The sequence below is a fragment of the Xylocopa sonorina genome, chromosome 11 (genome assembly GCF_050948175.1).
Source record: "Xylocopa sonorina isolate GNS202 chromosome 11, iyXylSono1_principal, whole genome shotgun sequence".
In the NCBI taxonomy this organism is placed as follows: Eukaryota; Metazoa; Arthropoda; class Insecta; order Hymenoptera; family Apidae; genus Xylocopa; species Xylocopa sonorina.
Window position 1 is genome coordinate 1,476,484 of NC_135203.1, and position 25,473 is coordinate 1,501,956.

The 25,473-nt window shown below is 34.1% G+C and overlaps 7 protein-coding genes across 12 annotated transcripts in view; 4 read left to right on the forward strand and 3 right to left on the reverse strand.

Moving 5' to 3' along the window:
• Positions 1-4,198: 4,198 nt before the first annotated feature.
• Positions 4,199-6,117, reverse strand: LOC143429193 (eukaryotic translation initiation factor 4E type 3-A). The gene is made up of 6 exons (XM_076904682.1): positions 5,941-6,117; positions 5,167-5,287; positions 4,944-5,051; positions 4,758-4,880; positions 4,568-4,664; positions 4,199-4,490 (listed from the first exon to the last, which is right to left on the reverse strand). Exons 1-6 carry the CDS (start codon positions 6,087-6,089, stop codon positions 4,456-4,458), a joined length of 633 nt encoding a protein of 210 aa, XP_076760797.1. The 5' UTR covers positions 6,090-6,117; the 3' UTR covers positions 4,199-4,455.
• A 733-nt stretch (positions 6,118-6,850) lies between these two features.
• Positions 6,851-8,721, forward strand: LOC143429188 (queuine tRNA-ribosyltransferase accessory subunit 2). Its single transcript, XM_076904675.1, has 6 exons — positions 6,851-7,212; positions 7,283-7,432; positions 7,511-7,975; positions 8,036-8,238; positions 8,347-8,472; positions 8,553-8,721. Exons 1-6 carry the CDS (start codon positions 7,096-7,098, stop codon positions 8,719-8,721), a joined length of 1,230 nt encoding a protein of 409 aa, XP_076760790.1. The 5' UTR covers positions 6,851-7,095.
• Positions 8,722-8,745: 24 nt separating this feature from the next.
• Positions 8,746-10,494, reverse strand: LOC143429190 (ZZ-type zinc finger-containing protein 3-like). Its single transcript, XM_076904676.1, has 5 exons — positions 10,067-10,494; positions 9,841-9,997; positions 9,354-9,595; positions 9,146-9,271; positions 8,746-9,076 (listed from the first exon to the last, which is right to left on the reverse strand). Exons 1-5 carry the CDS (start codon positions 10,454-10,456, stop codon positions 8,825-8,827), a joined length of 1,167 nt encoding a protein of 388 aa, XP_076760791.1. The 5' UTR covers positions 10,457-10,494; the 3' UTR covers positions 8,746-8,824.
• A 1,435-nt stretch (positions 10,495-11,929) lies between these two features.
• Positions 11,930-16,328, forward strand: LOC143429186 (b(0,+)-type amino acid transporter 1). The gene is made up of 3 exons (XM_076904672.1): positions 11,930-12,109; positions 14,430-15,728; positions 15,840-16,328. Exons 1-3 carry the CDS (start codon positions 12,013-12,015, stop codon positions 15,899-15,901), a joined length of 1,458 nt encoding a protein of 485 aa, XP_076760787.1. The 5' UTR covers positions 11,930-12,012; the 3' UTR covers positions 15,902-16,328.
• On the reverse strand, positions 16,255-18,400 carry Snx16 (sorting nexin 16). Of its 2 annotated transcripts, XM_076904681.1 has the most exons (5): positions 18,260-18,400; positions 17,627-17,929; positions 17,235-17,543; positions 17,020-17,147; positions 16,255-16,929 (listed from the first exon to the last, which is right to left on the reverse strand). In XM_076904681.1, the coding sequence occupies exons 2-5, from the start codon at positions 17,894-17,896 to the stop codon at positions 16,890-16,892; spliced, it is 747 nt and encodes a 248-aa protein (XP_076760796.1). In that variant the 5' UTR covers positions 17,897-17,929; positions 18,260-18,400; the 3' UTR covers positions 16,255-16,889. The 2 variants fall into 2 exon arrangements, with proteins under 2 accessions (XP_076760796.1, XP_076760795.1); XM_076904680.1 differs by lacking the exon at positions 18,260-18,400 and having other exon boundaries at positions 17,627-17,978.
• A 334-nt stretch (positions 18,401-18,734) lies between these two features.
• Positions 18,735-21,505, forward strand: Cog6 (conserved oligomeric Golgi complex subunit 6). 2 transcript variants are annotated; one of them, XM_076904882.1, is made up of 9 exons: positions 18,743-18,948; positions 19,043-19,317; positions 19,400-19,544; positions 19,611-19,822; positions 19,925-20,148; positions 20,210-20,601; positions 20,675-20,836; positions 20,906-21,067; positions 21,145-21,505. In XM_076904882.1, exons 1-9 carry the CDS (start codon positions 18,871-18,873, stop codon positions 21,376-21,378), a joined length of 1,884 nt encoding a protein of 627 aa, XP_076760997.1. In that variant the 5' UTR covers positions 18,743-18,870; the 3' UTR covers positions 21,379-21,505. The 2 variants fall into 2 exon arrangements, with proteins under 2 accessions (XP_076760998.1, XP_076760997.1); XM_076904883.1 differs by lacking the exons at positions 20,675-20,836; positions 20,906-21,067; positions 21,145-21,505 and having other exon boundaries at positions 18,735-18,948; positions 20,210-20,370; positions 20,445-20,595.
• Positions 21,506-21,747: 242 nt separating this feature from the next.
• The window catches only part of Pkn (serine/threonine-protein kinase N), a 32,866-nt gene continuing 29,140 nt past the window's right edge, over positions 21,748-25,473 (forward strand). For 3 of the 4 annotated variants that reach the window (XM_076904877.1, XM_076904878.1, XM_076904880.1), the window contains exon 1: positions 25,107-25,223. In XM_076904877.1, the coding sequence (XP_076760992.1) occupies positions 25,113-25,223 (111 nt within the window). In that variant the 5' untranslated portion in view covers positions 25,107-25,112. Of the gene's footprint in view, positions 22,108-25,106; positions 25,224-25,473 lie in introns of those variants that run through there. The other variant, XM_076904879.1, reaches the window with a different exon arrangement.

Genomic DNA, 25,473 nt, shown 5'->3' on the forward strand with positions numbered 1-25,473 from the left:
ATAAATATGTATGGATAGCTTTGAGCGGCCTACGTTGGTGCTCTTTACAGTAGCACAACCCAATTCATCATGAATTTTTATTGTGATCAGTCGACTCAATTACAAATATAATTTAGCTCATAATTAATGGGATCAATCTTTTACCAAAATACTTCGTCGAACTATATTTGTAAGATAGCTACAATACAAAGAGTATCACAATACTTGGGTTGATCGTCACTATCGTTTAAATCTTGCAAAGAGTTTGCCTCGTTTAAATAAATTTATTATCTACAAATAGTTTGATCTTTTTAAAACACAAAAGACATACACTTAATTATTATTATTAAAACGCATGTACATGTAATATAGTTCATTATATCAACTTCATTTAATTACTTCTAAATTAACTATACAATATATATTATGTTTACTTCCATCTTGCATTAGTAATTTTAACTGAATATTTTCAGCGAATTGTGAATTGAGAATCGATATTTGGGATTTTTTTTATGTAACAAATTCCTCTATTGTATCATTATTATCTATATGATTCTTTTCTCTTTATCGTTTTACTAATTGTAGCGACGAATCCGGCGGCAGATGGCTACGGAAGTGCTGACACTCGTCCACAGTGCCGGCACAGTATCTAGATTGTGTTGTCTGGGCGTGTTCAATGGTTCGAAAATAAATATCGCACTAAGATCTGTATTTTGATTGCATACGTCTGATCACATATATAAACCTACGCAAATCTTATTGACAATGTCATTCTGAATTCAGAAAATTCCAAGTAATCGTTTCCATGAAATTTTGTTGATCAAAGCTAAACAACATTTTATTTGAATTAAAGGTTAGGCAAAAATATTACTACCTTATGCACCCTTATTATATATCTTTATAAAATTAAAATATATATATATATATACAAAACGCAGTTTTATTAATAGAACTTGCATAAATTTATATATAATTACGTGTAGTGAATTATGTTAAGAAAAACCTATCTGTAAATACAATGAATCCCATTTATGTTTTCTTAAGATTGACACTATTAACTTTTGCCAAATACGCATTCAAGCGTATCCGCAAGCACAGTATACAGTAGCGCAACTTGCCCGATTTTGTTACAAAATTTAATGCGCATGCGCGAAACAGGGCATCGAATCGCAGTGCCATCTGAACTTCTGCCTCACTTGCTCTTTAGTTTTTCTTTCTCTCTCTTTCTTAGCAAACAAAAAGACGATTGAATATCTAACCAAACCTGAAGCTGAATTTGGAGGGAATTCAATATCTGTTGAAAGCTGCTTGAAAGCGTTGAAGCACGTTCAAACTATTTCGAAGATTTTAGGAGAAAAAGGAAAGGAAGCAAAAAAGAATCAATTTAAAATAGTTGTTAATTTCTAAAAGTATTTTGATTAATAATTTAAGGAAATTGTTAATTTATATAAATATTTTAAATTATATATTCTCTTTGGAAGCATTTTGATCTTAGCTTTGTTTCAGATGTTGCTGCATTAATTTTATAATTAAAAAATGTGACATAAGAAAGAAGTCAAATTGTGCAATACTGGGATGCTTAAAACAATTCAACGTGAAGCAACATTATTTTAAATTTCCAAAGGAACAAGACAGGTATAACATGTCTTATAATATGCCTTATGATTTTTTGATGCCATGCTTCTTTTGAGTAGTATAATATAAATATATGTAATATATAAATTAATATGTTATTGATAAAACTAATACAATTTTATATTACAGATGGTTGAAATGGGTAGATGCATGTAAAAGATATGATCTATTATCTAAAGGTCCACAATATTCATTTAACAATATTCGTCTGTGCCATTTACATTTTGTGGAAAAATTATTCAGAATTAATAAAGTTAGAGCTAGCCTTCATCCAGATGCTGTTCCAACACTATTATTGGGACGTGATACTAAACAACAGTAAGTTTAATAATAATTGTTAGTTTGACATAATTTCATTTAATGATTAAATTATTTGACACAATTTAATTTAATAAATAAATTCTTTTCAGAGATAATACAAATGTAATTGCAAAACAAAATGTAGCTACAGAAAAAGGAGAACTATCTATATAGGTATGTGAAATTGTATTTCATATTTTTTTGTTATAATTTTATATACAATTTTATAGTTCTATAATATATATCTCTTTTGTTGTAGTAATACATATGCAGAAGAGGCTGTAAAAGTTGAAGAAGAGAATAGGTAATATATACTAATAGAATAATTAAAATTATATTTTATATTGTTTTGTAATTTTCTATACATATTTTTTTGGTTTAGTAATACATATGCAGAAGGGGCTATAAAAGTTGAAGAAGAGAATAGGTAATATATATTAATAGAATAATGAATTTATGTATTTTTAATTAGTAAATTTATAAATTATATCTAAATTGTTTTCAGGAATACAAAAACCTCTAAAATAATTCTGCCAACTTGCCATTCTGCTGCTAGTAATTTCGAGACAGAAGTAATGAAACCTTTTTCACACTTTTATTGACTTTCTTTTCTTTGATTTGTATCGAGGTGGATCGAGTAGCTAAGATATAAATCAATCAAAAGATTGTACAATGAAAGTATATGCAATTTTATTTTTTGTTTTTTGTCTCCTCTTTTGGTTTGTATTGAGGTGGATCGAGTAGCTGAAATATGAAACAAGAAAGGAGTTGGAAGAAATGAAAAATAGGTTGCAATATATATATATAGTACTTATATATATATATATATACACTTCTAATAAACAAAATTTCAGCTAGAAAAAAAAATATATATATACATATATATATATATATATATATATATAGAAAACGAAGATATCATATTTTTATTAAAAATATGATATCTTCGTTTTTTTCATTAATGAAACCTTTACTTTTAAGATATTATATGTTTGTTACCGATATATTTGTATACATAGGTATTAAGTATATATAAAATAACTTTAAAATAAATTTTAAAATAAAATATACAATGTATAATATATTTTTTGTATTTTTCATTATATTTTTTCTTGTTTATCTTGTATAATATTTATGTTCTTACATTTTTATAGTTATAGTAACATGTGTATTTTATATTTTTTCGATTTTTGCTTTCTTTCCTTGTTTTTCAGTGTATTAGAAATAATACATTTATTATTTTTATTAAATTTTGATTAACTAAACGTAAAAATAAGTTGGGCAGATAGAGAGTAAAAAAATGCAAGTGAGATTGAAATCCAGGTGGCACTGCGATTTGGTTGCTTCTGTCGCGCATGCGTACTCAATTTTATGGTACACCGACATCAAAGGTGCCGACAGAGAGTTTCGCTACTGTATACTGTGATACTGTGGTAGCGATGTGTACTTTGAATGAAACCACCAGATTGTTATAAAAGAAACATTCTGAAAATTGTTTACGGGAATAATATTTTGCCTATATTGTCATTGGCATTTTATTTTGAAGATTTTATTATAGTTAAATGAAAGGAAGTGGAAAAATTTTATTTATTACACAATTTTACAAAAATGTGGAGATTCAACATTTTTAACAGAAAGTATGTAAGCTGGCATGTTATTGATTAATATATTTTTCAAAAGATGGGAAGTAAGTGATGTAAACAGTGAAACATGCAGTTTAAAACTAGTCTAATGGAATTTTGAATGTGAGTAAAATTTTTAATTTTCGATTTTCGTATTCATTTGTTGATGTCGATGCATAGTCGGATAACGAATCGATTTTATAGATGTATAATTAGCAATTCAGATGTTTGCTTTTAAAAATATGTAAATGGAGTTATTCATTGTCATGCTTCTTTTTGTCGGTACAGTGGAACCATGAAAAGCACCTAGTTTCTTCTTATTCGGGATGCCATTCATATGGTTTTCTTTATTTTACATATATGATGGAATATCCAGATATTAATAAAAATAAAAAAAATCTCTATAGGATGCCAGTCGGACCTTTTTCATAAAATACTGAATAAATCAGGAATTATTAATGGACAATAGCAGGTAGAACCCAAACATGTTAAATAAAACTGCTTTAAAATTCAATGGGAATTTAAATATGTTTTGTAATATAAAATAATACATTATATAGAAAAAATTTTGATAAAATCAGGCAAGAGTAGTAGTAATGGTGATGAAGGTATGCGATACATGTTTTCAGAATAAAATAATACAAATGCAGAACAATTACGAATATAATTGTAAATATAAAAATATATTTCACAATTTTAAGTTACAATATTAATCATTTTCATATCTTTAAAAGTTGTTTAGGTGGTGGACTATTATTGATAAACAATTTATTATCAACAAATTAAAAACTTTTATAATTTCTTCGCATTATAATTTTTTGTTTCATTAGCATTACCTATACCATCATTTCTGTGATTAAATAGTTATTTGTAAATATATACTTAACCACCGACCAATTTTGTAACAAAATTGACATTTTTAATGACGACCGTAAGCATGATTTGATTGATGCGCTGTAAAATAAACATAAAACATATAAAGTGGAAAATAAATTTATGTACAAAAGCAATTTTAATAAACTAATACTTACGTTTATAAAATTCATAGAAGTTTGTAGTAGGCAAGAGTGTGCGAATTTTGTTTAACACTGTAGCTTTTGGAGCTAAAACAGCATTTGTATTCCAAATCTGAAGCAGAAAAGGAGGAAGATTTTATGACATCATTCACCTCTATACTTAATTCAATTTGTCTACATAGTTGCATTAATTTTGTGTCTGTACTTGAACAAGGTCTTCTTTTTCCCTAATAGACACAGTTACTCCACAAACTTCGTCACCTTCTGCAACGCATTCAACAAATTGTTCTCCAATCGCAGCAAGCACCATTTCTTTCCAAATTATTTCCTAGAAATGTTAATACCGTTACTAGTATATATTCTAGATAACAATCAAAATTTTAATACTCACAGTATCAGACTTCTGACACTTTAATCGCCATGTTCCACCATTTTGATTGATAGGTTCTTCCCATAGCGGATATCTTTCGTCTCTCATTAAATGATAACTATATCTAACCTATTACGGTAGCAATCAAATTTAATATAAACTTAATGTAAAAACTTGCGCTCAAAATTAAATGTTTCCATTTTTATTAATGTATAGTTGTATATTTTATAAAACAGATACTCACTTGTACAGCACTGGCACTTGGTATATTGTTGAAGACAGCCCAAAAACTTTGTACAGTGTTCACAGTATAAATCTTTGTTAAATTTTCTTTATACTCTTCAACAGTTGTGCCAGGAATAGCTCTGTCAATTTTACCAACTCTTTAGAACTTTCTATATATACTATGAGCAAACAACGATTGAACTTTTTCAGGATTTCTCATTATACTTTTCTTCTATTTTGATAACATAATAAAGGGACAAAGAACATTACTTAGTGCACAAATTAAAAAAAAAAAAGAAAAAAAAAGGAAGTTATTTAAACACGTATATATCCTACATATAATGCGTTACAAACAACTTGAATTCAAAGGATTTTCCTAACAAAGTATTTATCATTTCAATTTGATATTTTACTCTGACGTGAAAAATATATTTTTTCTTACAATACAGATTACTTAGTTATCACATTGAGTAATCAAAGAACGATACTAGTTCGTGGTTTTATGATTGTTTTACACGAAGTTTTACACGGAGTAACGTATGATGACGTTGATACGCATGTAAAGATAAATGAATTGATATTAACGTTATTTAACGTCGTTACTTTGCTTCCTACCATTCGCAATGGTCTATAAATATATTCTGTTATATTAAAGATTAACCGTTACTATCGTATGTACAGTTTTATGTTTTACAAAACAACGAAGTTAAAAAGTAAAATTGATAATAGAATGATATTACTCTACATTCAATTCGTAACGTTACGAAGTAAAAAAGCAATTGGGTTGTCTTACTTATCCAACCAGAACGTCCAAGAAGATTGTAATGGTATTCCCGACGTTTCATGTTCCTCGATCGTTTTAACCGTTTCATCCGAAAATACCGGCGTTTTCGGCAAGTCTGTCGGGCTGTCGTCTTTCGATTCACACTCCACCGCGGCCATGTTCGAAACGACAATATAAGTGTGTGTACGTAGATATTAGTGCGCGCTCCTAACGTCAAAAATCATGTGATCGAAGATTAGTGCGTCTTTTATCAACAGCTTGGCGATTATCGACAGATACAGCAATCTACTTAAGTAACTTAAAATAAGAAAATCAATTCTAGATAATTAAGGAGTTTGTTGAATTTAAATTTAATTCATCCGTGTGCAGTGGGGATCAGAATACACCCATAGTAACCCACTGCTTGTCGAAAGAGGTGACTAATATGGCGGGGTGGGGGGGGGGGGGGGGAGGAAGAGTTAACGAAGATAAGTAGGAAAGAGTTACGAATTTTAGTTAAAAAAGAATAATGCAATGAGAAAAGTATGAGAGAGGAAAGAAAAAGTGTAGAGAGAAAGTTTCCTCCTAATTGCTCTTCTAAGCGCCATCTACTGGAATCAAAATGTCCAATAAAAGATATTAAATGGTATAAATTCAATTCAAGGGAGAAAAACAGTACCACCAACCAGCTGTCGGATATACAGTGACTGACCTGTATACAGTACTATGACCTGAATTACCGATCGTGTTAAGAAACCGCATGTTTTCTTTTATCTTCGATATTTTAGGACGAAGAGTTTAGAAACAGGTAACATATTCAATTGAACACCATCAAGGCGATTCAGGTAAAAAGATGCGAACGTGAAAAAGTACGGGGCCTAAAGAGGCCTTCGATGCGATAATGTTCTTTCGTACAATTCGTTGCTGGCATATAACAAAAGTTACACTTCTTTTTGCACGATCGGTAAATTAGAGTTTAGAATACAAAATTCTGTAATGGGAATAATCTATTCTCTATGGCTTATTTCGTCAGTGGTTGTACCATATTATGTACAATAGACTTACAATGTGATTTTTTCTGAGGTTATTTTCAATAGTAGTATTCAACTGTTCGACTATATTCGGGTAAAATAATTGTTAAATTAACTTTCCAACGAATAGTAATAAGTATTAATAGCAATTGGTATGAAATTTACTACTAATTCAATAAAGTCATGTGCCGCCCGCGTTGGGATGTTAACAGAGTTTGAAAGAATTCCTAATGGTAGCTTTGAAACTCCTCTTGCTCTTGTTTATACAAAGGTAAAATGATTCAAAGTGTGATAAACTCAGAGTAATTTTATTTCAAGTTACACTTCTTTCTCTTCTTTAGGGAGGTAGTACCCCGCATTTAACGAAGGATGTGTTCAAAATGGTTACTTCGATTCCACAAATGTTGTCCGTCTCGCTTACTTCAACAGTTTCGATGTTCGAATCAATAAAAGATACTAGTACCGATTTTGCAACCTTCGTTGGCATGAAGGTATAAAATATTATTATACAGATATTTAACAGGATTAATTTTATTTATAAAATTGTGACAAATAAATTTTTTGTTTAGGAGCATATCAATTTTCTTACAATACACGATCCGGCTTATACTACACCTTCTGGTTTCCACGAACCTGATTCAATTCCCATATGGACAAGAAATGGTAAACGTGTAATAACAGCTAGTAAATATATGGATATTGTCGAGGCATTTAAGCCAGACATGTATGTTGCCTTGTGCGATGGAGATACTAATATCAACAGTAGTAGGAAAAGAATGTCGAAAGCTGTACAACGTAGTATAACATTCTTTGACCAATGCTTTACGAAGCATTCGTCATCTAAAATGTTAAAATCTTCAGAAATATTAGGTGCAATTGAAGGTGGCTATGATAAAGAAACTAGAAAATTATCAATAAATTACTTAAAAGACAAACCTTTAATAGGGTATGTTATTGATGGATTACATAATAATGGATTAGATGTAAGGAATATACCATTGGAACAGATCAAAGATGTAGTTGAATACACGATTGTAAGTAAGCATATATATGCATACATATTCTATTTTTTTCATAGACTGTATTTATTGCAGAATCTACTACCAGCTGAAAGGTTGAAAGTATCAATGGGTTGCTGGAATCCTGTAACAGTATTAGCTCTTGTCGAATTAGGCGTAGATATATTTGATACATCATATCCTTATGTAATTACTGAAAATTTTGAAGCTTTAACTTTTTTATGTAATCACAATAATTGTAATAATGTAGGACATGTAATATCATTTACTGAAGAGAGGTAATATGTGCAAAAATAAGTTTATATAATTATTCTTCTGTTATAATAATAAATAAATTTCATCCTTTTTCTATATTAAATTTATCTGGTACAAATATTATGTTGCAGGTATGCAGATGATTTTTCTCCTATATGCTCTCATTGTGAATGCTTTACATGTAAAAATCATACCAAAGCATACTTACATCATCTATGTAATACTAAAGAAATGCTATCTACGGTCCTTTTGATGATGTAAGTTACACATATCATTATCGTTATCGCGAATAGATTGTTTAATATTACATTACGCACACATCGATTTATATTTTTAGGCACAATGTACATCAGTATCTCGAATTTTTCAAGATTATTCGAGAAAGTATAAAAAATAATACATTTAACGAATGTAAAAAGAGGATTAATTCAAAATTTAAACAGTGCAGCATTTTACGAGCTGATGAATCCACCGACACACAAGACGTGAAATTCACAAGCACTTAACATAATTTTATAAAAGTACTAATATTTTAGTATGTTCAATTATTTTTACATTTTATTTTATAAGAATATAATATAAAATTCCATTTATATAATAAAATGATAATTATTCGGGTAAAAAGTTGGGATCTAAATAATTGTAAGAACAATTGCTGAAACTTTGTGGAAAATAATCTAAATCATAACTTTTAGTATATTGGGGTGGTTTTATAGGAGTTAGTCTATGTAGTGTATCATGTAGTGGTTTTTCAGCTTCTAGCTGTGCCACTGCACAATCACCACATAAATCAATTCCATCTTGACATTCTGTACAATGCCATCTTGTACCTGTTAGAGGATCCTCCCCACATATCGAACACTGTAAAGACAAGAATTATTGATGGTTTAGTTTCTACAGAACAATTTGAAAAGTAATTTACATATCTACCTTGTGTCCGATATGCTTGTAGACAGGAGACAAATTTTGTTCTTTCTCAGTCTTCACTTGCCTCAATAATTCTATATGTCTCAATTCGGGATTATCATCAATAATACTATTCCCAGCATCATCTTCCTATATAAACATAAATGATTAAATAAGTAACGCATCACAAGTTAAATTTGTATAAAACAATAAGAATGAAAATAATACATACAGATTCCTCTGTAATTAACTGTTCTTTACTTTCATCAGGTATTGCGAAAGACATGTCTTGGTGTGGAAAGAATGTAGAACGTCGGAACAGCGAATAATTATTACGCTGATGTCTATGACCCATTCCTTTTTTAGCATCGAATTTCATTTTAGGACCACGTCCAGGTATAGGTAACCCAGCTCTTAAGAGTTTAATAAAATATTTTTGGACTCTACTAGACACTTGTTTTGGAGTTCTGTTACCTTTAGATAAAAATTAAATTTAATCTTTGAATTAAATTAGATAAAAGATTACTAATCAGATTTTCTATATGTGTAGAAATTTTCAAATCTTTTTGAAGAAATAAAACTTAAATATTGCAATCTGTATTTTGTTTTGGTGCACTGACTATTTTCTACATTTTTATATATTACAGGCATTCTGTAGGTATTTGTATTTTTAAATTTCCCATAAATGTGTAAGCACCCACAGTTTATTATTAATGTACCTAAAGCATTAGCTATTTTAGTCCATCTTCTCATTTCTACTTCCTCAGGTGGATATTCAATTAAAAGTTCTTCTAATCTTCTTTGTTCTTCTACTGTCCACAATTGGTTGAAGGTCTCTGGTTTACTTTCGTCGAATGCACGTCCTCTTACTAAAATCTAATCGAATCCTAGTCGATGATAAGTACGAAACATTTTTTAATCAGATACATAGAGAATGTAACATACCTTTCCATTTTCTTGTTCTGCTTTTGTTTGTATATGGGGCAAAATGTGTCCATGCCTAGTTTGTGGTCTAATACGCATATCAGGTGCAGTTATGTTATATTGTGTCCAATCGATGTAAGGTATTTCTGCAATCTTTTGCGGTCCTGGTAATTCAGGCAACTCACCATTTTGTATTTGAGCTACAAAAGATATTGGATTCTTCAGTGCTTTAGAACGAATCGACAAAAGTTTATCTAAATCTTCTATAGCTTGAACACGTTGCGCCTCAAGAATAACAATTGTTTTTAAAAGTGTGGTATAATCTTTATTCCCTTTCAATGCTAGGTGATCAGATTCAAAATAAAATTCACTAGGTTCTTCGTCTTGACATCTTTTTTCATCGTTTTCCATTGCTAAACGTTTTCTGTATTCGATAGGTTATGCGTGTCTTAACCTAATTATCTATCAAACAGAATGATGAACACGTAAAACAGAACATCAAATAAAATCGAGGTATACACATTTGTTAGTTCTAGTTATTACTGTCTTTTCTATATAGCGCAAATTCAAGTTTAAATATAAATGGTTGGCCACAAAAGTCGCGGGAATATTTTTACCGCATCGTTTCAAAACGCACGTTCTCTTTCTCTCCAGTTCGAACGCGGAAGACACGTGTACGTTGTACCATTAATTCAAACATATTATAAGAGATTAAAGTTATACCGCACGCATTCTATTTTAATTTGATTTAAGTTTCGTCTTTTGCAATTTCTGTACAACTTTCGTTACAATCGTTAATTTATGTTTTAGTGAGCTAAAAATATCGAGGGGAGAATTCTTCCCTCGAGAGATATTTAAAGAAGCAGTATGTAAAAACTTCAGCGGTTGTTAGGTATCACATATAATAAAATATTGTCACGTAAGGATAAAAACTCGGCAAAATCCATCAAATTATAATCTTATAAGATTATCCTGTCTCTTCAGATATAACGATGCTATCCGAGTAAACGATGTAATCAACGCATGCAACTTTGCGTGCAATGCCATTATCTCCTTTTCAAAAATTTACCCTATCTTCGGTAAACACGTAAATGCGTTTTCGATGAAATTACATGACGCATAAGCCTGAACCCCGAGGAAATATGACCGAATAGTAACTCATCGATGAAAGACCATGGAAACAACGAGGTCACTGAAAAACGTGCGTTGACGAGATATTGGTTTCCATCCTGTTGCCAATATTTCACAAAGATCGTGCGGAATCCGGATTATCTTATCGAATATACCTTTTTGTACCCGAAACATCGTAATACGCTCCGAAATGTAACTGATTACCAAAAGGTGACGCACGTACCGTCCGCGCACAGATATATCCTCGAGTCTGTAAATTTTATGCAAACAGTTCTTTTAACGCCCATTAATCATACGACTGTTATTCATTCGTCGCGAAAGGGAGGCATCGAGCCTCTATGCATTGCCGCTCTACGAAACGCGATCTCCCATTCGGTGAGATTTCGGTGATATTTGACAAGGCCCTGTAGATTCGTCAGAGCTGGTGGCTCGGGTACCGATCGTCAAAGATATCGGTTCCGTGGCGAGGGTACGAAGAGTACTCTTATCAGGGGAACCATCGTGCGCCTGTAGAAATAACCGACCAGCTGACCCGTTAACACTTCAGTCTCGTTCTGGGCATCTTCCGATAACGTTACGCACTGTCTTCGATCCGGCTCTAAGCCACGAGGAAGCCGATTCGCGTCTTCGTTACGCGGACTGTACGCTGAGCCGATCGAAGGCGGTCTAGAATAATCAGGCGTACGGCTCGCGTGATGTATCTTTGAGTTCGAAAGAAAAAAAAAAAAAAAAAAAAAAAAAAGAAATAAAAAAAGATAGTACGCGACAGTGCTGGTGAATTAGATAGTCCGCGGGTAATCGGTTCTCGTCGGGAATTTAATTCGTATTCGTTCAAAATGGGACAAGCCGAGGAAAAAGGAAATGAAAGGATTGCACTGAAACGCGAACTAGGCCTGTTCAGTGCAGTGAGCATCATCGTCGCTGTTATGATTGGTATGCAAGACCGAACGCGAAATCAATTAAGTAATAAAAATTGAAACTGGAATTAATGTTGGTCAACGGTGACGTTTCGAGCTTTCGCGGTGCACACAGTTACGTCTGATTGAAAATATTAAATAACGAGTGCTTTCTTCCGGTACAACGCGACGTCCGTTGCGCAGACTTAAGCGTCATGAATTTATTGGTTTCGCTGTTTTTCGTTTTCATCCTTTCTCTTTCTCTTTTCGTGTGTATTGACAGTTCGACCAATTTCATTCGATTTATTAATACACGCTTCGAATAGTCATCGAATATTACAACTATATTGTGCATTATCAGCGTTGCTTCATTGCGTTATGCTTGCATAATGAAATTTTATTTCTTTATGAATTGAGAATATTTTATTCTTCGTGAATGAATTCGAACATTGTACTCTTATTGCTAATTAAAAATTTGTAAATTATTGTTATATTTCATTTAATTTCTTGGTTTTACACATATATTATTACGAATAAAAGTATCACCGTATTAACGCAGAGAATAGTAAGTCAATATCGATATTGTTCCAAGTTCGTTTCAGGAACGATAACAGTAGCCACTACCTAAACTTAATTATCCATATGTTGAAAGCGTGTTGGAACCATCGTAAAGATATTTTATTCCTTTCTTCTGTCAATACTTGATATAATGGATATAGTATGATGAAATATACTATGTACACGTTATACTCCGCGAGTAACACAGTGGAAGTAGATAACATTTCGTTTCAAATCGGTATTTATCTTCAGTTTAGACAAGTATGAATGCAATAATTAATAACAAACATCAATTACGAGATTCAAAGTACCGCAAAAATGCAATAAAAACCCGTAGAATCCCTCTGAGCACGGTGTTTAAGAACTGTTAACTGTAATTGCATAATTGCGTGGATCTGAATCTGAACGGGGTTCAGCTTTATGCTAACGACGATGTAGTTTATCATCTTTAATAGCTATTGAAAGCATTTCCCGTTACTTTCTCACAGTATTCTTTTGTCAACGAAGAGTCGGTTTCTAGTCATTCAAGTACATATTCATTGCATATATCGGACCGCTTAATTCTCGTTCAATAGTTGTGCAATTTGCCTGTAAATTCTACGCGGTAATAGCCATTTAGTATTATTATTTTCCACAGTTTAGTTTGATAAATCCGCTAAGTAAATATTAGCTTTGAGAACGCTTCGAGCAAATATATACGTGGCAAAAATTGTACAGTCGACAAACTGGTAACCCAGTATTTTTCGAGTTCATAAATCAAGAGTACATACTTCAGACACGATATTTTATCTGAGACATTATGATACAATCAGATGAAACTTCTCAAATAACATATAGATTACTTGGTATATAATCCAGCCAATCTAGTTGAAACAAGATTAGCGAAAATTGTAGTTTGTTGGATACACGTTACCGCACGATACGCGTGATTTCAAATTCTTCCTGTCCCTTTTGTTTGAAGGGGCATTCGTATACACGTAGTTGCAGATGTGTGTAAAAAAAGAGGCGGTGAAAAAAAATAGACGTAACATTTCGGTAATTATGCGCAGAGCTTTGGCACGATTACGAGTTAAGGGGGTTAATCAGGATTAATCATTGACCTACACGCTCGAGCATTACGAGGCATCCTTCTTAAGTAGATCTAGTAGATTTTAATCAAACTTTGCAGACTTCAGACTTGTACGAATTTATCGCGCTTAATTTTGATCTAATAATGTAACTTTTATCAGCGATATAATTAAAATTTTGATAATTGCCAGTAGCTTGTGTGTTTGCTTTTTTAAAGAACGTGATAAAAAAAAGTACATTTCTAAATTTAACATGAGAGAGAGAGAGAGAGAGAGAGAGAGAGAGATTTTCATGCTTGTGTTTATCTTCTTTTGAAGTATATCCGCTGCTTTTTGTTTTCGTTCTACATTACATAATACCTATCAAAATTTACAAGGGAACCAATACGATAAGATTGGTTTCACTTTTTTTTTTACGAAGCATTACTATTACATTGTTTCTATATTCCTTTAACTCTTTCGCAGTTCAATACGAAACACACGAGCATGCTGTTGATTATGCCGTTATAAATTTCATGCTTTGATTACGTCAATTACGTGTAACGTAATCACTGAACTGTAGGTATACGTACGCGTAAATAATAGGAAGTACGTATTTTTTTATTTGAAAAATGAAATGTAGATATATTTCTACTTCTGTATCGTTCGCGATTTTATTGGATTGCGAAAGGGTCGAATGACATCGAATCCGACGATCGGATCTTTTAACCAGAATATCGTATTTCCTTCAAGGTTCCGGAATCTTTGTGTCTCCCACCAGCGCTCTCGAACGATCAGGGTCCGTCGGCTTTTGTCTGATCGTCTGGATTATCTGCGGGCTGCTATCTCTGCTAGGAGCTCTTGCGTTCGCCGAATTGAGCACGGTGGTACCACGATCCGGGGCCGAGTACGCGTACTTCATCGAGGCGTTCTCACCCTTGCATCGTTATGCCGGTGAAATACCAGCGTTCATTTGTTCCTGGGTCTACGTGATACTACTGCGACCAGCGGAGGTGGCAGTGGTCATGTTGACGTTCGCTGAATACATTGTGCAGCCGTTTTCCGGATACCTGGCGGACCTCCCCGAGGAGTCGATGTTCAAATTGAAAAAACTCATAGCCATACTCGCGTTGAGCCTGATCACGTACATCAATTTGACCAGCGTGAAATTGTACGTGAAAGTTCAAAATGTATTCACGGTGTGCAAAATAATCGCTTGTGTTTTCGTAATCGGAGGCGGGATATGGTGGTTGCTCACCGGACACACAGAATTATTGAAGAATCCGTTCCGCGGGACCACCACCTCGCCTGGTAACGTAGCGCTGGCCTTCTACAGCGGATTGTGGGCATACGACGGATGGAGTTCAGCTGCAATCGTTACCGAAGAGATCCAAAAGCCTGAAGTCAATATTCTTCGGAGTATTATAATCGCGGTACCATTGATTACCGTTTTGTACGTCTCGATGAATTTAATGTACATGGCCGCCTTAACGATACCGGACATGATCAGTGCTCCAGCTGTGGCGGTTCTTTGGGCGGAAACGGTTTTGCCCTCCTGGTTGGGCTTCTTCATACCACTGGGTGTCGCCCTATCTACTTTCGGATGCAGCCTTAGCATCCAATTCGGTGTCTCCAGACTCTGCTACGTAGCTGGAAGCGAGGGCCACGTACCCAGAGTGTTTAGTTTCGTACACGTCGAAAAAATGACACCCGCTGCGGCAGTGGCCCTTCAAGGATTATTATCGTTGGTCTGCCTGCTTTTGGGGAACATCATCGCGCTCATCGAATTCGCCAGTTTCCTGACCTGGGTATTTTACGGTCTCGCGATGTTATCGTTAATTATTATGCGACGGACGAAACCAGATGCACCAAGACCGTACGCAGTGCCGATCGTTATACCTTGGCTGGTATTAGCCGTTTCTATTTTCTTGGCTGTAATACCGATCGTACACGAACCATCGCCTAAATACCTATTTGCATTGTTATTTATCCTTTGCGGTATCGGTATCTATCATACGTACGTGTATAAGAAAGTTAGAAGTACTTTGGCGGGTAAGTACCACAGGAACAGCATTTTATCAAACGTTCCGATTAAAATCTTATTTTATTTTATTACGGTCTACCTCGTGTAACAGAATTTTTTGCTTGTTTTTTATTTTTCAGTGAGGCTCACGTACCTAATCCAGGCATTATGTTTAGTTGTTGCTCCGGATAAAGAAGACTGACAAAAAAATATTTAACTTCACATTTAATTGTATATATCTAAGAACCGAATTTATATTATTTCGCATGGTTTACGCTGGTGCGTTCAATAACTTAATGCGACTTTTACATTTCTCAATCGCTATCATCGTCAAAGGCGCGGCAATTTTACTCGTTATATTAAATGTAAATCAAAAGACATACTATGTTCTGCAGTGTCGAATAACATTTTTATTTATTTTACATATTTTACTTAGAAAAGTTCCATGTTGCTATAATAATATTTTTGTTTATGTCTGTGCAGTATTGTAAAATATCTGATAATGTAACCGCGGAGATATAATAAATATTGACTATGCTACAGAGTTTAACATACAATAAATGTATAACTGAAATATTTATTATATCTTTACATAAATTTACTTTAAATATCATAGTATTCTAGATAATCAAACGTTTTAATAAAATTTATATTTCCATATTACCATAACAATACGTATAATTAATGTCAATTATAGTTCTAATAACATAATCATTACTAACATGATGTAAAGTGCTAGAAAATATATATTTTATAAAATACCAAAGGTCAACATACTTTGGCATGTATTTATAGTCAAGTTATAATACTTTGACTACATAGTATATGCTATAAACAACTATTTGCCTATTAAAACAGTAAGGCACCTTGATAAGGCGTTTTTAAATTTAAGATAAAAGTTTAACGCTAGGAAAGCTCAGTGTACTTATTATCTTAAGGAATCTTATTATATTGCCTCATATAAAAATTAAGTTATTTTGTATAAGTCGGTAAAATAAAAAATACGTATTCAAACGTATACGAAATGCATTGAAAAATGATATCTTTAACTGATTTTGAATATATAGTGTTTTTTCATGCTGTAGTGATTAAAACGAATATAGCAGAACTAAAGCTGCCTATTTATACCAGTCTCTGTATAATATATAAAACCACAACATTAACTTATAAAAGAAGTTCACAACAAGCTATTATTGAGATGCACCACATTTTGGGCAAGTTTGCCTTTCACTGAAACATTAGTTTAGTACTTTAGACATATCGGTTTCATTATACATGTAACTTGTGTTTCTTATACTTATGTTTATTCTATTTAACTACCTTAATATTTGATGCAGCTTTATCTGAAGTTCATTGCATAAAGCTGTTTCAGCTGTGAGCGCAGCATCCCTTTCTCTTAACTGCTGTCTCAAATGATATATGGTATCTTCTAATGCTTCAAATATTGCCTGAAGGAGAGTAAAATGATTTTTCTCACATGTTCGCTAACAAACGAGACTTAAATTGTAGATATCAATTGCATCGTAGATACTTACTCTAGATTCTTCAGCAGTATCAGATAAGGCAGGAGGTTCGTCTAAACAAAAAAATTCTCTAACACATGCAGTTCCTATGAGAAGAGGACTGCTTAATATGCCATTAACAAATGCTTGAAGGCCACGTATCCTTTCTTCTAGAAAGCTTGGAGCAAAATTATCGCCAAGCCACTTTTTCCTTGGTAAACTTAATTGTAAAATTGGCATCTTTTGCCTCCTTAACTGCGATAACAAACGTACAAAGTCTGTATATCTCCTAAATACAAACCAGCAGTCTCCATTTTTTAATTCTACTCGTAATTTGTAAACCTGGAAAATAAGAATGATAGAATGTTAAATATAACAAAAATTAATACATAATTACAGTATGGTAGATTTTTAATTTGACTAACCGTAAATCTAGCTCTCTCTTCCATTACTTCATATCCAACAATTGGTATTCGTAGATCGTCACTAGTCAATGGAGGATGTAAGATATCTGAATTTGCATTGTCGTTGTTGGGATAACTGAATCGTTGTACAGTAAAAGAATTTGAGTGGCCAGATCCATCAGAATCCGGACTATCGAGTACTCTTACAGTGCCTGATTGAGAACCCCTTGCTTTACTAATTGCAAGCGTAACTTCACTAATACATCCCACACCAGACTCTGACGTGGACATTTTACCCCAACAAACTAAATGAAACCATGCATACTTAAAAACAAAAAATGAAAAATGAAAATCAAATTATTATAAAAATATAAAATAAAGCAATGTTATGGATCATAGACTATACAATAAATACTATTCATTCAATGTCGCATATGAATGCATTGAAAGCATGCTTGTACAAATAACGAGAGATTAATTATAAAAACACGTGTCATACTTATCATACAAAGAAAAAGGAAAGAAAATATGCAAAAGCAATGGGTATAATATTTTATAATAATTTAACATTACATTAACGTGCCAATTGTCCAAAATCAAATGTAACATTTTAACGTTAATATTAGTACACCTTATCCGAAAGAAAATACTAACCTCAATATCAAAAAATAAGTACAATCCGTTATTTTACAACATTTTTCTACGTAAGCTATGTCCGCAATATAAAATCATAATCTATTTATTTTTTGTTCCATTAAAGTTTCACACCTTCCATAAATATAGAGTCATTTAACAAACGGAAAGTAGTAACGTTGACATGACATATTGAAAGTTTGCAAATATACACTGTCCGCGAAATTAGGGTAACTTAGATGGTGAACTAGAATGGTAACACGGATATGGGAGTGAATTTTTAATTTGCCGCCGACTAGATCACGTTTGCAATTCCACGCGCTCATGCGCGCATACACGCCTGTCGTCAAGCAGATAAAGAAATAAAATCATAATTGGAAAATTAATATGCAAACGGTTTAATAGTACAATTTATAGATGGAAAAAATATTGGTTTTCTTGTTCACTTGAGAGGTGCGGTTTCGTAGTCAGAAATTCACGTTACGTTAAGCTTGTGCGCATGCGCGATCGAGTACATGTTCTATAAACTTTATATACATAGCGATGTGTGTACTTTTGCTACGTGACACTTCTGAGATAGATAGGTTATATACTTCGATGAATTTGACGGGAAAAGAGTAATACATTTAAAAATGAGTGAAAAAAATACTAACAATGCTTTAGTTCGAAGAGTTAATAAATTACTCGAATCAAGAGTGGAGCATGACAAGGTAACTGTGCTGCACTTTATTGCAACTATTGTTAAACATGTACTTATTATCGTTAGAAAATATTGTTATTTTCATTTAAATTGCGCTTTTTCAGGATACATTAGAAGCTCTAAAAGAACTATCTACGTTCTTCACAGAGAATACATTGAATTCTCGTAGAAATTTGCGTAGTAAAATAGAGAGAAGAAGTCTTGCAATAAATGAGGAATTTTTAAATGCCTTCAGAGAGGTAAAATCATCTTTAGACAACATATATCAAGACGTTTTAGCGATGAACGCTGCAGTTCAATGTATGACAAATCATTTGCAAGTTACAAAAACTCAAACATCACAGCTTATCGATCAAACTGCAAAACTTCAAAATAAAAGGTACGTTGAATTGTTCAAAATTAATCTTGGCTGAACTTGTGTATGTTTATGTAAAAAGTACAAGATATGTTTAAATTTTCAGTCAAACTTTGTCAATGCAACAGGAAGTTGCAAATGCATTTATTAAAAATTTCCAACTGACTGCAGCTGAGCAAACTGTTTTACATGGTGCTACCAGGGAATCGCCCATCACAGAAGAATTTTTTTCTGTAGTTAATCGTGTTCAGGTAAAGTAAACGAAAAGAATGTCGTAGTTGAAGATTTATTGACAATAACAAATACTTTAATTGTAGGAGATTCATAGCAGTTGTAGAGTACTAATGCAATCGGGATACCAAACATTAGGTTTAGATATTATGCAAAGGATGACACTGTTGCAAGAGGCTGCTCTTGAAAGGCTATATAGGTGGACACAGAATCAGTGTAAATACATTGAAAATGAACGTTTAGTACCATTGTTAATTAAAGCAATGAATAAATTACAAGATAGACCTGTTTTATTTAAGTATGCATTTAAAATTTAACATATATAAGATATCATAGTTTACAATACGTACTTTACTGTACACAGTATTGCATTTATTGTATTATACATGTATCTTTTTAGATATATTTTAGATGAATACTGTGCAGCTAGAAGAACTGCTTTAGTTGGCTCTTTTATAGATGCGTTAACATTAGGAGAAGGATATGGTAGCACACCTAATCCTATTGAAATGCATGCAAATGATCCTAAAAGATACATTGGCGATATGCTTGCTTGGCTTCATCAGGCTATACCCATTGAAAAGGAGAATATTCTTATTTTAGTGAAAGGCTGTGATAAAACAGGTAGGAATTGAATGTTTGTCTTTCATATATATTTTTCTTAGTTCTTATTATGTTCTTTTAGTCGTGTCAGACCAAGTGAGACAGTCTTTGAGCAATATCACAGAAGGACTTTGTCACCCCTTGAAATCAAGAATAGAACATGTTGTATCCATGGATGCACCAGCAACAGTACTATATTCCGTTACAACTCTTCTCAGATTTTATCACGCAATAATCCAACAAGTGATACCGGATAGTACGTTGGATTCGACATTGACAGATTTATTAATATTGAGTGAGAAAAGTTTTCTTAGCAGACTTCAAAAAGAGACGCGTATTGCGCTTGGTGAACGTGCAGAACCACCAGGAAATGATTTAGTGCCTGCTCCATCTGTTTCCAGATTGTTATCGCTTCTTAATGAAATTCTTTCTGTAGCAAGTATTGCAGAAGGTAGAGAGAAAGATATGTTACAAGTGTGTATTACCATATTTATTTATGTTAGAAAATTAATATTTCATTTAATCTTATTTATTGAATAATTTATAGATAGTATCATGTATTATTGATCCACTTTTGCAAGAAGTTAATGAAACAGCATCGAGGTTACCTACAGTAGACATGGCCGTGTATCTTTTAAATTGTATGCATCAAATACAATGTACTTTAGCACTGTACGAGTACATGGATCAAAGATTAGAAAGGTTGCAGGTAATTGATTTATTTCAATTTACAAACTTTTTGTGTTTTTGATCGTTGACAAGTTGGTAAATTTTTTAGGCTCAATCCGATGCGCAAATCGATACGCTTACATCAGAGCAAGCCAGTTCATTAGTTGCTCATTTAAACCTTGGTTCAATTTATACTATTTTGCAAGGTTATGAACAAGGTCCACTGTCTTCTATTCCTGGCATGGATCCTTTAAGTGTAAAAGAATTCACAGTACGTTTATTTTATTCCCGAAAGGCGAATATTAATTATGATAAGTTTCATTTTATGTTTTCAATGTTTTTTTATAGAACAAATTAGAAGCATTTTTAGTAATGCCAGATGTACTGTTACTGCCTCAAATAAGTTTATTACAAAGCAGTAACCATCGTTCGATAACCCAGAGACGTTCCTTCGAAGTAATCGTGGCCATTTATAAACAATTATACGAAGCCTGCCATGATCCAAAGAATTTATACCAAAATCCAAAAAGCTTATTTTCAAAAACTCCCGAGGACCTTCTACACACACTGATTTCAGTTTAAATGAACTGTACATTGGCAAGAAACTTTTCTAAGTATAATTATAAAAAAAATTATATACGTACATATACATGTAAATATTAAATAATATTCGACTGTCAAATAATTTTTAATAAATTTAATAACTTAATATCAAAAATTTCCTATTAAAATAAAAGTGGGAAAAATTTATAGGTTAATCCAGCAAGGTTAAGCCGTATTCTCCCCGATAGCAGTTTTTATTGTCCACCTGCAAGGTGTAAGTATTTTTCGCGTTTATTCATTTCACAATCCTATCGGAATTGACCAATGAGCGAACGGTGTTTCATCGAGGTGACGTAAGTGACATCGTGGACGCACCTTTAACGATAGCGGCGGAGGTGTAGTGCGCGCGCCTTTGGGCTACGATTGGCCCGGCACTTTCCGTCAGTCTTCAGTCTAGTGCGGTGGAATGCGCTCGTATCTGCGTTTTGTTCGCGAGCCGCGCGTCTTTCATTCATACATCCCTGTGGTAGTAAATCTCCGTGTCCGCTTCCTGTCCGAAGATTTATATTAGAAACGTCCCGCGGATGGAATCGATGGTTCGTCTTAATACATGAGATGCAGACACTTTCAACCAGCTCGGTAGTGTAACGTACATTACTCGTGTAAACACAATGGACTTCGCCGTTCCATGCACAAAGGACGGATAGAAAGCAGTGAGTGAGTGAGTGGAGTATAGTGTCCAAGATGGCGGAATCAGGCTATTATCAGGTGAGTCGCAGGTCCATCCACGCTCTCTTTACGAACTGGTGCGCGTTGGTCGCCGCCCGACTGATCATTCCAGCCGCCATAATCCAAGATCGCTTAAGGCGTAATTCACTCACTTTGCATATTGTCCCTTTCCTTTTTCCGCGAACTCGCGCCGACAAACGCGCATACGCGTATCTCGAAACTGGACGAACGTTTCCCTAAAACGAGGATCATCGGCAATTTCATCATGGATCGCGATTATTAATGCCTCGAACTTAGTTTACGTTAAACGAGGTCTACTTTACACGACGAAATGATATCCAACTAGGAATTGGTTTAATGCGTTTCCAAGAATTTCCCAACCAGTACCTGGTAGCACCTGTTCTTGTCGGCAACTGGTATTTTCTGACAAGCAACGGTGTACAGTTAGAAGCGTGTTTGTTAAATTGTAGTCGAGTAACGGCTTAGAATCTGACATCCTGACAGGAGCGTTGATCGTATGGCAACTCCATTGCAGTGAAGACGCTGGCTTAACGCATCGTCACGATCAAATCCCAGCATCGATGATTACCGGTTCGTCTTTGGAACTTTCATATTGAATTTAAATTATTTCCCAACGATGAGTTTCTACCGTACGAGTCACAGATTTTACTCTGCTGTTCGTGAAATATTCACCAAAACGTAACATTCTCTTGTGTTTTCTAAGAATTTTTACATGTTCATTTTCCCACTCGATAAGAAAATATGGAAAATTCATTTCTCTTGATTCAACTTAAATTTCGAATGGCATTCAACGAAAACGAATCGACAATCATTGGTCCAACACCGTTGATTGTACCCTTTTGCTAGATGCACGACACTTTCGCAATTTGCCAACAGATGCTTTGCATTGTGCGTAACCCAAAAATAAAATGGTCCACGCTGGTTAGCCATCGCGCAACGCTATACTAATCTAGAGATCTATTTTCTTGTTACGATTAATCATAACGGCATGGCTGGCTATGATTAGAAATTTCAGAGGGTATCATTTTTCCATTAACTATATCGTTGCCACGTTAAATTATTATTATACGATTCGTACGATTAAATGTAATTTTTACTGTTCAATTGTATTGGATATAAACGATCACTGTGACGAGTATCAGATCTCGACTTTTTTATTTTTAGTAACAGCGTCCCTACATTTATTCGATAGTAATTCGATATCAATGAAGTTGTAAATATTTTGATAGCGAAATGATTTTTATATCTTTGTTCAGCAGCAATGCTCGCTACGACTGTTGACCTCTCGGGATTGTTATGCATGGCACACATATTACGGAATGCATGAAAATAGCTCATGCGTCAGTGTGTCAAACGCAGCACGCGCACACAAACACGCACACACAAAGGATGCACCCGTTGCTCGGGGTTCGTTGCTTCTTTAAATCGTTTCACCCACTGCACGGTACAATTTCGCTTCGTTCGCGAACACTTTACAGTCCGTTACGAAAACTATCGTCCCAACATCTGCGGTACAACAAGTTGGTTACCGCCGAAGAACCTTGGATCACCTCTAGACATCGAACGTTAATTCGTGTCTCACGGCACCCTTCGCTTTACGGAAAGAAGTAGCATTCATAGTATGGATCAGGCGGAATGTTAAGAAGAAATTAATACGTACAATTTTATTTAAGTTGAGAAGACGAGGATGAAAAATTGGCCATCAAAAAACGGCGTTTACAAAACATAGAATTTAATATTTTCTATATCTGTAATCAAGATTGTCAAAATGATCTTCTTCCAGCAGAAAGTCTTGAAAGAAGAAATCTTTCCTTATTTCATATACAAACGAAGAAAAAGTGAAGAAAAAGAACGCAAGATTTAAAATAACAAATGTCTCGCGTTGTTCCTGAAAAATTAAATCAGTTTTCTTTTCCGTTATACATTTAAGTGTAAATTGATATAAATGAAAGCGTACAAGTTTCACGGCTTACTGTTACCTTTATTATATTTGGCATAGAACGGGTAGGGTTGGTATCCGGTAAAGTCGCATCCAATGATTTCATACCCTTGTACCTGTCGAGTCAACCGTTCCGGTCAACGATGGTAGAAATTCTATCATGGTCAAATTTATCTTTACCAGTAATTGTACCAAGCGGAGCACCCAAGCGAAATGCATAAACGCGTACACTATTTCTGGAATTCGCTGTCGCCAAAGTGTCGAACTTAAGCAATCTGTAGGTGGTGTCGGCCACGTATACGAACGGTTTACAAGAATAGGATACTCCCTGACTCATATTGTTTGCAATAAAGATTACGAGATTATTCGCCGCTCCGATTTTACCCACCGCACCGCTCCTGGATTACACCGCTCACAGTTTGAATAACTTTCGACGTTATGCATACTCGATTATCAGATTCGTAACGAGGTAAACGTCCGCCGGTTTTACAGGAGAAAATCGCGATGGTTTCGCTATTCGGAATCGTCGTTATCGCAATGAGGGTGATAAGAGGAGATAAAGCATCGACAGCCTTTAGTCGGTCTATAGAGTTTCTCAAATTGATACGGTACGGGCTAGATGGGAGATCCTTAGTTGTACGGGACGTTCGCGCGCGTAGGGAGTTATGTAGACCTGTGGAAGTTCAACAAGTGGGGAAAAAAGGCGAATTCGTAAAGTTGCATACACAAGGATAAAAATGTTGTTTACTTGGCGATTTTCGCAACAGGTGGTCGAAGGAGCGCAACCTAGAATACCGACTGGACGCGTCAACCAGCGGAGATAGAGTTACAGATTGAAAAAATTTAAATCGTGACGAATCGTGTTCGTTACCCGTATCAATTTCCCAGTCACGTGCATTTGGATACGTGAAATTTATCATTGGTGAATGGTATTCTCAACGAATCGGGAAATGTTAATGATGTTCGATCTGTGTGAACACGAGCGCGACGTTTTTATTGGAAAATGAGTTACCGTTTCGCGATGTAGCTGTAAAGGCTCGAGACGAATTCTAGATGCGTTACCATCAGACGAGAGAGTCGAACAATGTCGTATATTTCTGTGAACAAGGGAAAGAAGCCGGACGTTTTCTGGTGTTTGCCGGTAATAAAGCCGTGTAAATCCAAACACATCTGCAGTTGTGTTGCACCGTGCGTGGTACGTTTTCAAGATGTCCTTAGTCTTTCAACGACAACGCACCTGCGTATTTGAGTCACACATAAATTGTCGAACGCACATGATTGATAACTCGGACGATTTCATCGTAGACACATCAAATACAGCGTTACGTCAATATTTGCTCGAGACATATTATGTTTAGGGACAATGCAAATAACTCCGAAGGAACAGTGATGCATATAATTATAAAAACAAAAGGGAACATCCCAGTAGAGAGAGACTGAATTGC